This window comes from Centruroides sculpturatus, unplaced genomic scaffold (assembly GCF_000671375.1).
Source record: "Centruroides sculpturatus isolate CEXI.00-Female unplaced genomic scaffold, Cexi_2.0 scaffold1797, whole genome shotgun sequence".
Classification (NCBI taxonomy): Eukaryota; Metazoa; Arthropoda; class Arachnida; order Scorpiones; family Buthidae; genus Centruroides; species Centruroides sculpturatus.
Genome location: NW_019385987.1, coordinates 48,434 through 61,911, shown reverse-complemented (window position 1 = coordinate 61,911; position 13,478 = coordinate 48,434). Strand labels below are relative to the sequence as shown.

The 13,478-nt window shown below is 32.0% G+C and overlaps 1 protein-coding gene across 2 annotated transcripts; it reads left to right on the top strand.

Moving 5' to 3' along the window:
* The first annotated feature begins 3,696 nt into the window (after positions 1–3,696).
* On the top strand, positions 3,697–10,102 carry LOC111612953. 2 transcript variants are annotated; one of them, XM_023354245.1, is made up of 4 exons: positions 3,697–3,739; positions 7,042–7,157; positions 7,233–7,327; positions 7,724–10,102. In XM_023354245.1, exons 3-4 carry the CDS (start codon positions 7,255–7,257, stop codon positions 9,685–9,687), a joined length of 2,037 nt encoding a protein of 678 aa, XP_023210013.1. In that variant the 5' UTR covers positions 3,697–3,739; positions 7,042–7,157; positions 7,233–7,254; the 3' UTR covers positions 9,688–10,102. The 2 variants fall into 2 exon arrangements, with proteins under 2 accessions (XP_023210013.1, XP_023210014.1); XM_023354246.1 differs by lacking the exon at positions 3,697–3,739 and adding an exon at positions 3,775–3,986.
* The last annotated feature ends 3,376 nt before the right edge of the window (positions 10,103–13,478 follow it).

Here is a 13,478-nt window from a genome sequence, read left to right as displayed (position 1 = left end):
GTCAATGAGCAGCACATAAGAAGTTTAGAAATACTGGAGATATAAAGTCTCTTTAACAAAGATTTGTAAATCACAAAGATTGTAAATCCTTATATATCAATATACATGAAAAACGTTAAGGCCCAAGGAAGGCTTATCAAGTGAGCAGAAAACATTTGTCAAAAGAAAAAATTATGCTTGCAGTGTTTAAAGGTGTTGTTATATGTAAAGTGAACTAAGTTCTAGCTTTGGTCCTTTTAGATTTAATGTAGATAAGATCCAAATGATTTAAATGTATAACTATACTTCTTGTTATAAGTTATAAATAAATATAAACAAACAACACTAACCCGATAACATTAAATCTAAATACCAAAATGATTAATTTACTGTGTTTTTGTTATTCCTTGCTCCTGTCTTTAGATATAAATACTGTGGGGTATTGTTTACTGTAGATCGAAAATTACGAATTACACGAAATTACAGTTTTATGTAAACGAAAACATGATTAAATTCAGATATTTATAATATATTACGCCTGTGAAAATAAATAACTATTTTTTTATTACGTCACAAAACCGTTGTGTTGGTCACGTAACAGTTGAAACGATTAGGTCGGATGCCGTAGTCAAATAATTAATATCTTCTTCATTTATTTGAAGGTAAGAAATAAGACTAAATAGGTGTAATTACCTGTTTGATTTTATACTTTTTACGCTTCGCCAATCGCGTTAATTCTTGACAGTTGTAGCGGACAGACAAAAGCGTCGTGGCAGTATGTGATAAAAGTTAATATCAAATGTGGATAACAATGAAATGACCTACACGTGTACATAACGGAAAAATAACAGAGAAGGACCACGATGAAAAAATGTTAATATAAATATGAAATTGAGTTAATAACATGATCGAACAAGTCGAGGAAGCTCATTGGCGCGAAATTCGCGGCCGTTAATGCCAAACAATTGTTGTCATAGACTTTGGAAAGCTAAATGCTTGTAATGAAAGTCACTTAGCGTGCACGGGCGAAAGCCTAGGGCCGTTCGGGCTATCAAGCTGTCTCGAATCTGTGAAATCATAAATGTGACTTATACCGACGTCCTATTTGTCTCTTTTTTCTGTGATCACCAGGCTGTAAGTCACGTAATCGTAAAATGGGAAATCTACGACGGAAAAGTGACGAATCGAAAGTATCGTGAGCGCATTTATGATGTATTAATAGGCATACGTGGACTAGAGAGATACAGGAAAGATAAAAAGAAGAGCAAAGACGGGCGCTTAAAAAAGATAGACAGGGTCACACCCTCAGACATGTGCGACGATTCTCAGACGAATACGTGTACGTGTGCTGATCTTTGTAATTATAAATTGTGAATACATGTGACTAATATTATTTTCTTTATTTTGCGCATGTTATAAGTTATAAATAAATACTGTATAAATAAACAACACTAATTCGATAACATTAAATCTATATACAAAATGATNTACGTGTACGTGTGCTGATCTTTGTAATTATAAATTGTGAATACATGTGACTAATATTATTTTCTTTATTTTGCGCATGTTATAAGTTATAAATAAATACTGTATAAATAAACAACACTAATTCGATAACATTAAATCTATATACAAAATGATTAATTTACTGTGTTTTTGTTATTTCTTACTTCTGTCTTTAAGTATTCAATATTCGTTAGAATAGTTATTTAAATATTCGATATTTGGCCGAATAGCGAAAAATAGGCTGAATAGGCCAAATACCGAATAGTAACTGAATATTCGTTACGTCACTAGTTGATATTCTAATGGGTAGAAACGAAGCACCATGATCTTATATTTGTTAACATTAATACTAAAACATAATTTATACAGTGAAATTAATCATTCTGTGTAATCCAATTGGAGAATTTACTAACATTATCAAATCATCGGCGTAAGTAAGAATCTTTACATCGTAATTTTCAAGATCACATCCCGCTCCTTCTAAAGTACACAATTCCTTAACAAAGGCGTTATTATAGAAACTAAATAGAATTGAGCTTAATACAAATCCTTGTTCGATCCATTACGCGTAAAAAATAGATTCGTATTACTTCCATTAATAGTACAGCAAGTTTCCAATTACTGTGTAGTTGGATTAGACAATTAAAAATATCTATAACTTATGGCAACATTTATGGAGGATTGGTATATAAAATATCTCTATCCAGAGAATCAAATGCCGAATGTAATTCTACGAGAAAGGCAGAATGTTTGCCACGTTTTCTTTTCGACCGTTTTTCAATACAAGTGTACAATACAAAAACATTATCCAAGGTTTAGGAACCAATCTGAAAAAGTCCAGTCAACTAACATACAGAATTTTACAGAATATGTTAAAAATAGAATGTTATAACTAAGGTTCGGACTTTCGGGTGCATTTTCAGAATGGATGGATATTCATTCGGGTGCTTTTCTCCACGTTTTGGGTGCTTTTAAATGTGGATTATTAAAATTCAAAATTAACAAGAAGTTTTATATTTACAAACTATATAGTTGTTTATTGCGATTTACACTTAAAGATGAGCATTGTAGATCTCCTGGTCACCATTTGGACACAACTTGACATCATTGAAAGCTTGGGACATTGTAGTTGAGTTCAAATTTTCAAGTTGGTGCATTTTGAACATCAGCATCCCTTCAGTGGCGCAACAGCAATGTTAAGCACCTACCGTTAAGTCCAGTATAAACACTACAGGATTGTCTAAGATTTTAGATATTGTTTGATCATAAACTGGTTTCGCGTAGTTTTTCTAACAGAAAGTACGTTTTCGTTCGTGCATACGCCTTCACCTTTAAACTTATTTGCTAAAATGTCCAATTTAGATGCTAACAATATTGCCATTTTCTAATGACGCCGACACCGAACAAAGGAAATTGGAACTGTTGCGCTCAAAAGTCATAATGAGGTGACCTCAATACAGAATTTTCAACATTGTTCTTTTTTTAATGAAGAAAACATGTGTTGCAGATTTTCATTGAATCTATTTACAATCATAAAAACACCTGCGCGAAACGGTACTAATTAACATTTCGGGGGCAGGTTTGCGTTTTAGATGCATTTGGGAGCTAAACAATTTGGTAATGAGTGGGCCTAATGCACTAAAACCGATGTAATTTGTCTTTTTTACACTCTGCCCCTTTCAAAAACCGAGTGGGTGCAGCATCCAAAAACAATACCGTTTTTCATTGAAGACATAGCTGACTCTGCTTCCAAAGAGGTGAACCCAATACCCAATTATAGTAGATATTATGTAAAAAGTAGTGGAAACCTTATAACTGCATTACTATTGTTTATATATTCAATCTGTACTTTCAGTTTTAATTTACAATTACGCTACAATTACAAATATTACGGATGACAGTGTACAGAAAACGCAAAAATAAATAATTAAATGTATTTTACTTATACGCAATTAAATAATTAAATGCAATATAGTTATTTAAATTAATGAAGCAGAAATTATTCGGATACACATTCAGACGTACTCGATAAAAATAATACAAACAATACAACATTCGTGTGATAGACAGATAAACAGCTTTTTTTTTAACGTTCGAAAACGAAACTATATTATCTGTTATTTTATCTTATGACGTTATTCATATTCGAAACAGAAACTAAAATACAGAAACACCCCCAAGTTTTATTTACTTATTTTTAATTTCTCGACGTTTTAAGATTTTCCCAGTCCAAAAATGTAAAAATGCCTCTTGGGTGAGTAAGTTTTTTGATTGTAAATTCAGTAAAGGTAGCAAAATCATAGGCCAATGAGTCATTTTAGAAAAAAAACACGTGTAATTAATACACTAGTTTCGGAGGTTGTATGTAAATACTGTGGGGTATTGTTTACTGTAGCACAGAATTACGAATTACATAAAAATACTGTTCTCTAGAAAAAACATGATACGCCTGCAAAAATAAAAAACTATTTTTCCTGAGTACGTCACAGAACCGTTGTCAGGTAATTAATTTCTTCTTCATTTATTTTAAGGTAAGAAATTAGATTAAACAGGTGTAATTACCTGTTCGATTTTATATTTTATATTAATTTTACACTTCATTTTTGTGTAATTTCGTCATGGCTGCAGCGATATTAGAATTTTACTTTTTACCGTTCATTTCCTTCTAACTTTTCGGTTAGTGAAATTACAAATAAGGCCATTTAATATGTATATTTGAAATGTAAATACTATAATAACAAATATAATTGTTTATTCTAAGTTAAATTAACTTTTAGGTATTTATGTTTATCTCTTAGTGTAATCATTTAATGCTCGATTACTGATAATACTACAATTAATAGTGATATTATTATAGAAGGGTCTTATTATAAAACTCTTATAAAGCATAATAAACACGTGGAAGATGTATAAAATCGGCCACGGTGTAGTCAATATATTTGCTAGAAACAGATTATATATATATATGTAAGTTTAATAAATTCACAAAAACATGAGAGCGATACAATAAGACCTACTAATACGATATGTCCTAATAGACATTTTTATAATAAATATTTCAATAAGGACACAAAGGCGTATGAACTAATTGCATTATTTATAATTATCATTTTTTACAATTTATCGAGTCTGCTTTCTGTAGTTTATACTAGTTTATACTATTTTCTGTAGTTTATACTAAAGTTGGACACCCCGCTTTCGACTAGAGCAGGGGTGTCCAACTTTAGGGTACATAAGATCTACTTTTTATCTTAAAAATGTTTCGCGATCGACTTGTCGTAGGTATAGTCTAAGTGGCAAGGGGAAGTGTGAAATACATACTATGTTTAGACAGGTAAGAAAGCCACAATTTAATTTAAAACATGAAGAAAAGGTACTTTTCAAACAGAAGAAAAATTGAAACTCTACGTTGTCACTTTCGGGGACCACCATTTCACCTTTCCTCTCTCTTCTGTGTCCCGACCTACTCTCTCTGTCCCTCTTCCCGCCTTTCTTTTTTTCGGTTTTACAACCCTTTTTTCTACATTTTTTATTCCCATTTTACAACTGTATGTAAATCAGAAGCCTAGCTATAGTGGGGCAAGTAGGGCACACGCCCCGGGCGCCACACAGTGGGGCCAAATCCCAAAAAGCTGGCCATAAGTCAAAAGCATTATCAATTTGGCTGAAAGTCAGTATTCAAGGGTTTTCGGGATCGCTGATTACGAATCCGAAGTCAAAATTTGAAATAAAAACAAAATGACGGATTTAACACGAACCACTTTTATAGAAAAAGTACAAAATAAATCCATATATTGTTTAATACGATAAAACATACAATCAGTTGATTAAAAGTTCATGCATCGTCATCCAAAGAATAATTTGATTCACAATCAGATGATTCAACTTTGAAATCGCTGGAGCTTCCTGTACTTGCTGGTATACGTGGCGCAACTAACAATAAAACTGCTTCTGGAAGCAACGACTTTGAGTTTTTTCGAGGTAATTCGCACAAACTCGAAATAAACGGATCGGATATTAATAATAGGCGTAAAATAATGTCTTCCACTGTTTTCACTCGGGAACTTTTCTTGCAAAATCTTCTCGAAACTTTTTAATGTATTTATTAGTAGACTCTTGAGCGTCTTCAGACATCTGCCCTATCGGCAATACCGATGAATTTATCACTTCTGCACCATGAATCAATATCTTATGTGCCGAAGTTGGCATGCAGAACCACGGATATAACTGCACAAAGTAACGAGCTGTCTGTAAGGCATAATCTTGAAATTCTATGAAATCGATTTCATGGCCACACGAAATTGTCTGCAATATGACATGGAAACGCTTAATCAAGTCCTCATCAACCCCTGTAATAGCAGCAGAAATGCTTGAGTTTTCGAAAAATTGTCGAGCGGTATTCTCATCATTCGAGCTACCGAAACCAGGCTTTGGTTGATCGACTATTAGACCCAATTCTATACGGAAACCCTTCTGTATATTCGTTTTTCAGAATCTTATTTCTTTATTTTCTTTATCACTATGCGCTTGCCACAGTTTGATTTCAAGCTTATATGCTACATGCAAACAATATTCAAAACACCAGACAAATTCAAGAAAAAGAGCAAAACATTCCGCGTCATTAATGTACAAAATTCAGAAAACTATGTTTTACATTGCAAGAACTCGCACCAATGACACAGTTGCAGCTAGTTGCAGCTAGTTTTAATTTTTTTCATTCAATAATAGTTCGATCTACAACATGCGATCGGTCCAGTCGCAGAACTCTACAGAATTTATGAACTTTTCTCTACATGTTTAAAATTTTCTGTTGTAATCTTCCGTTCATTTTCGTACAAATCATTCGTTTACTGTTATCACATAAAGTATTATTATCAATTTTGTGTTACATAATGATATTCTACTTACTTCCGGCTGCAAATTCCATTTTTTAAATTTAAATTCGATTGATTTTTAGAGATTTGGCACCCTCTTGAATATAGCGTAGAAATCTTTGCTTACTGCGTGACGCGTCTAGCTCGATTGAGGGTCCCCTTTCGACTAAACTACAATAGCAGGTATAAGGGATGGGGGGCGCTAAAGTCTAGAATTCGACCTTCGGACTCTTATCCAATCGAACCCACGACTAGAAATTACCGGAACTTAAACTCTATTTTTCGACTTTTGGCCAGCTTTTTGGGATTTGGTTCCACTGTGCGCCACTCGCAGAGGGGCGCCAAATGTTTTCCAAGACACAAGATTTGTTTCTAGAGGGGAACGTGGGCGCCAATATAATGTCGTGCCCCGGGCACCAGTTATGTTTGCTACGCCATTGACGCAAATGGATGGCACATGGAACGACAAAACCACATCTGAAGGAAGACTCGAAGGTCCGATATCACTACAGTTGCGTTTGCGCGTTTCGTTCGGTTACAAGTAAAACACATTTTCAAGACATCGCGAGCGATCGACCAAAATTGGCTTCGCGATCGACTTGTTGGCCACCCCTGGACTTGAGAATGAAAACAAATTTAAATTTTTTAAGTTTTCTCAGTTGTATTTGTTCATTTATTTCAGATTCATTTCGATCAAGCAACCGAACAACCTGCTTAAGTAAATACTAAACAAAGTCCAAAAGTTTCTGAGAAATCTTCAAAAAAAGAAAAAAGTGCTTCAGACAATCGCTGAAAGTGGTAAGTGTTTTTATTCTTCAACATCTGTTTGAGATCATGGAAAAACTAAGTTACACTAAATGTGATGTACTGTAGTTTCAGTTCTAATAAATTCATCATGTCACTGGTTTATGGATCGTCTGACAACGAAAATGGTGCACTCGATCAAATATTTGATAGAGACGAATTAGGTATTATTCATTCTACAATATAGATAATAAATACAGTAAAACCTGTGACTTTCAGTCCCTTGTGAAGAAGACCACGGCAGGTGTGGGAAAACCTGTTAAGATCTGCCAATACGTTTGCTTCATTGTTTAATATAGAATCTATACAGATGCATAAGTAAACCATGATTATTAATATTTCTAATTTAGCAGAAAACTAAATTAACTAAATTAAAGTACATGTAACTGCGGAAATATCTATAATTTATTCATAAATCAAACTGGCCATTTTTTTATTTCTTCATATTCGAAATTTACAGGATTTACTGTATATATGTTATTTATTTTTTTACATTTTATAGTAGTATGTATAATCATTTAAACAAGTGTTTTTTATCTAATAATATAAAATTTTTTCAGAAACATTTGTTAATAATAAAAAACGACTGAAGAAACTTTACCAAACAGAATACAGTTATATGAGGTCTTTATTATGGGAGAATAAGAGTAGAGATTTTCCTCTAAAGGATTATTACGTTAATTTAAAACTGCAGGAAACACATAATTTTAGTGTTAGTCCAATTGGCGACATTCTTGATATCAAGGATATATTTAAAGAAGTGGATGATGGACATACCAGCATTCTTGTATGTGGAGATCCTGGTTCTGGCAAAACTACATTGTGCAAGAAGATTGCGTACGATTGGGCTGTTGATAATTCCTCAAACAATTACATAAGTCATTTCGATATTGTTGCAGTCTTAACATTAACGGAACTTGAAAGTTATAAGAAATTGGAAGATGCTGTTTTAGAAGATATTTTTGAAACTTCAGAACCAGAAATGAAGAAAAAAATACGGAGGGCAAATTTAAATGTCTTAATTATTTTAGATGAATACGATGGTGTTACGAGTTTTGATAGAACCAAAAATTTCTTAAGAAAGGGTTCCTTTGGTATTTTTCGAAAGTTGACTATTATTGTGACGAGTCGTCTTCATTCTGCCGAAGAAATAAGAGAATTCGTGAATTTTCGATTTTATCTGCAAGAATTTACACCCGAACAGCAGGAAGAATACGCGAAGTTGGTGTTCAAACAAAATGTTGGTAAAACACAAACACTTCTTATATTATTACGAAACGAATTTTATTTATCTTTGTCTAAATATCCGTTATTCTTGCACATGCTTTGTTGTTTTCATAGCACTAATCGATTAGAAAATATACAAAGAAAGACAGATCTGTATATTTATATAATGCAATTGATTACAAATAGATCAAAGAAAAAACTCGAGATAAATTTCGAAGTGCCAATAGGAAAGCATTTTCCATTGGAAGAAATTTTAGTCAGATTAGGAAAGTTAATTTTTGAGAAAAATACCAATGAGCTCTTGTATCCCTTCGGTAAGAAACAAAAAATTACAATCGACGAATTAAATAAATATGTCGATGACCGTCATAAGATTTTTTGTAATGGTTTGGATTTTCTTTCTCATTGCTTTGACATTGACGGTAATTTTTGTTTCGATTGCATTCACGAGACCATCGAAGAATTTCTCGTCGCCCTGTATTTGTATAAGAACCCTGAAGTACCTTTTTTGAATGTCACTAGAGATTGTTCTATACCACGTGTTACAGAGTTTACAACTCATAATTTTATTACGTTTTATTTTGGTTTATTTCGAAATGAAAGAATTCCAGAGAGTTGCTTCAATCATTTAGATAATGTTGTACTTTCGTTGGACCTTTCGATAATAATATACAACGAAATTTTCAATGAAGAAGACAAGAAAATATTTTCGAATACAATTAAAATGTACCATAACTCTTGTAATTCATGTATCGGCTTTTCTGTTCGGACTATTCCTTCAGATTTTTCTCAAATATACACAATTGTTGACATTGAGGAGTCTTCCGACGTTACGTTTAGAAAGCTGAATAAGCTTCACATTAGAGTTTCGCAATGCAGTCAAGTGGAAATATTTATATTTCTGAAAATACGGGAAAATTTTCTTCGACCGAAAGGTACAACAGCATTGAAATATGATTGGAAAATAATGGAGAACATTCGGGATATATTGAGTAAAAACTCGTGGAAAAATTTTGAAATATATATATGTGGAATATTTCAGGCTTCTTTTCTTATTGCATGTGATATTGAAAACAAAAGTCGACTTATTACATTCCCTGCATATTTGCTTAAAGCTTTCAGTTGTGTCGAAAATCCTGCAGAAATAGTTTTTGATGATTCAAATTTAAATACATCTTACAAGTTGGTTAAGTTGAAATTTACTACAGAAGATGACACGGAAGACAATAGTTTAATTTTAAAGAAGAATCTGTTTCAAATTATACAGCCTTATATAAAGTTATTTCACAATTTATAACTGCATACATTGGAAAATAATGATACTAAATGATCTTTTCAATGCAATGAAAAGTGCAAGTTGCATTATATAAATGACCTTTCGGCCAATAGAATGTTATTAATTGATATTCATTATTAAAGTATAATTGACGTGAAAATTTATTAGGTGACGACATAAAAGTCAGCAATCTTTTACCCAATTACTTTTATATATAGATTAGTGATGTAGATGTCTTGTATGTTAGTTGATTGTTAGGAGAGAGCAGGTATTGAGTAGAATACTTATTCAATGTTAAGAAATACACTCACAACTTTACAATCAAAATTGATATTTTAATGCTTATGTTTTTCTATAAAGTATTAATTTCGATGAACTCCAGATAATTTAAATGCAAGAAGGCCTTGGTATATGTTAACTATTAATAAACTACAGTATGCTATAACAATTGCTTTGTGTTAAATTTTACAATTTTTGTATTTTTGCACTTATTAATAAAGTTATAATTGTGAATAGAATTTTTAGAGAATGCTGCATGTGTCTAAAACTTTGTACGCGAGAAAACTCTTAGTTTCCTGTAATATTATATACAGACAGGATTGTTGATAGCTAGCATGAGGACCGTGCCCCATATTTATATTTAACAAATGAAATATGTCGATGCCGGGTCTTTTGATGGTTACTATGGAAAAAGAATGAGTATGACCAAATCAATAACAGAATAATCACGATTAAAGATAAAAGAATAATCAACCGCTTCGTCACCTAAGCATCACCCATTAACAATAATCATATTTAGATCATTACATAAGTGAAGCAGCTTCCTACCACAATCGCTATGTCTTTAGAATTCTTCTGTTTAGGACAAACAATACCAAAAAAATTACAAAATGCCGCAGAAATTATATTCTTCAAACCGATCTTAGCATTGTAATCACCGGCAATCAACACATTTCTATTATTATCTAATATCAAACCGTTTAATGTATAAAAGTAGATTGCTAGTCATTTTCCCTAAGATAAAGACAACATACCGTAATATTACCAAGCTCAACCCCAAATTTAACAAGTGTTAGGAAGTCGTCTTGATAAACAACAATTACATAAGAGAAAGAATAGTTTATTGCTAATAACCAGACTGAACAGTAACGTCCTTTCGCATGTACAGTACCTTAAAAATTTTTCTAAAATGAAGACTATAACTTTGCAGACAATCAGCTCAATCCACATTTTTTAGCCATTCAGATACATAATATAATTTAGAAATCAGTGGCAAGAGAGCCACCTAAAAAACTCTTAGTTTCCTCATATTATATACAGATAGGTTCGTCTACAGCTCGCATTAGATCAGGGGTAGCGCGTGCTTCATGTGCCATTTATGTTTAACAAACGAAATACGTAATATGCTGATGCCAGGTATTTTGATGGTTACTATGGTAAAGAATAGCGCACGATGCAAATAACGTATGGAGCGTGATGCGAATTCCACTCAAACATCGTAATTAAGATTCATAATATAAGACATCACTCCATGTTTGACATTACGAAATAAAAGTGGGTATAAAATTGTTTTAAATATAAATAAAACATTTACCTGCACTTGTTGAAGAAGGTACGCGAGTATTGTTGTTGTTGCTTTGGTACTTATACGGCATAATGTCGGATTCGGAAAGCTCATCTGTAATGACACCATCGTAAAAAAGTAAAGCCAAATATAGTACAAGCTTCGACGACAACTGATCGAACGATCCTGTGTTTAGTACTTGGCTTAGAAAACGAGACAATTACACTGCTGAATGTAAACAATTCACGACGATAATACAGTTAAATGCGAATGTAAAAAAGCTTTGATTGTGCATTCAGAATGTAACAAACAAGTTATTTTTCAAAAACAAGTCTTCCGTGGCATCAATTTCTAGTTTCTTTCCGCAAAAACATTCACTAGACAAAGATCAAATAACTGCGGCAGAAGTTACGTCTGTGTATCATGGGAATTAATTAAACATCATCACAGCTATTGAAGCCAAGGTTGGACAAATAAGTTGTTTTCTGCGTTATTTCCTGATACAGAAGTCATCAAATCGAAGAAAAAATTATTTATTAAAAAGAAATAGAAAATCTTTTAGATGTAAATAAACTGAACAAACTAAAAGAATCTCATAAATGTAATAAAATTCTATTTTTAAAATGAACATATCAAGATAAGAATGCAAACAATCAAAAGAAATCTGAAATTTCGGAAAAGTAAAACTGTCATTACTGAAAAAGAACATGAAAAATTGAAAAAAATGAATGAAAAAAATTAAGAAGATTTTCGTATATCATTATTGAAAAATACCTTTACATAAAAACAAATATATAGTCTAATCTGCTGGAGAAAAAAAATTAAATGAAGGAAAGAAGATATGAATTTGCCATTTACTTTGAGATATTTAAGCATAAGATGACATTTATCTTTACGTGTAAAGTAAATCAGAATTCTTTAGATAATCTATTTTCTCAGATTCCAACAGAAGGTAATTTAATACGCGAAGTTCGTATTCAAACAAGATGTTGATAAAACAGAAAGATTCCTTAAAATATTATAAAACGAATTTTATTTCTCTTTGTCTAAACGTCCGTTATTCTTGCATATGCTTTGTTGTATGCATAAAATTAATCAATTAGAAAATATACATAGAAAGACAGATTTGTATATTTATATAATGCAATTGATTATAAAGAGATCACTGAAAAAAATTGAAATAAATGCCAAAGTGCCAATAGATTTTCTTACGGACGAAATTTTAATTAGATTAAAAAGTTAATTTACGAAAAAAATACCAATCAAAAAGTTCTCTTCTATCCCTTCGAAAAAAAAACAAAAACTCACATTCGACGAATTAAATCAAAATAACATTATTGATTGTCATATGGATTTTCTTACTCACTGCTTTGACATTGACGATAATCCTTGCTTTGATTTCATACACGAGTCTATCAAAGAATTTCTCGTCGCTTTGTATTTGCATCAGAACCCTAAAGTGACTTTCCTGAATGTCACTAGCGATTCTACTATACCGCCTGTTACAGAATTTACAACTGATCAGAATTTTCTTATATTTTACTTTGGTTTATTTGGAGAGAGAAAAAATTCCAGAGAGTTGCTTCAAACATTTAGAAAAAATTGTGCTTTCGTTGGACCTTTCGATAATGATATACAACGAAATCGTCAATGAAGAAGACAAGAAAATATTTTCGAACACAGTTAAAAAGTACGAATACTCTAACAATTCACGTAATAACAATACTGATTGGATGATTCCTTTAGATTTTTCTCAAATATACTTCATTGCTGACATTTGCGATCCTCCCAAAACTAACGAAAATATGTTTGAAAGTTTGAATAAACTTCACGATAAAATTTCGCATTACCATAAAGTGGAAATATTTATATTTACGAAAATAGGAAAAGAGTTTCTTCGACCGAATGATACCAGTACAATGGAAAATAACTGGAAAAAGATGGAGAATATTCGAAATATGGTGATTAAAAACACGTGGAACAAATTTAAAATCTATTTCCGTGGAATAGTTGAAGTTCCTTTTGATATTGATCAGATTGAACAGAGAAGTCGACTCAATACATTCCCTGCATATATAATTAAGGCTTTCAATTGTGTCGAAAATCCTTCAAATATGTTAATTAAGGTTTCAAATCTTTTATTTTATGAGTCGGTTGGATTAAAATTTTCTACTGACAATGACACCGAAGACAATTGTTTACTTATAAAGAAGTATGTGTTTGAAAGTTTGCGGCCTTATATTAATTA

Bases quoted from the DNA above. Each gene is read 5' to 3' on its own strand.
- LOC111612953 (XM_023354245.1), top strand. From the start codon at position 7,255: ATGTCACTGGTTTATGGATCGTCTGACAACGAAAATGGTGCACTCGAT. The intron at 7,328-7,723 runs GTATTATTCATT...AAATTTTTTCAG, and splicing joins ATTTGATAGAGACGAATTAG to AAACATTTGTTAATAATAAA.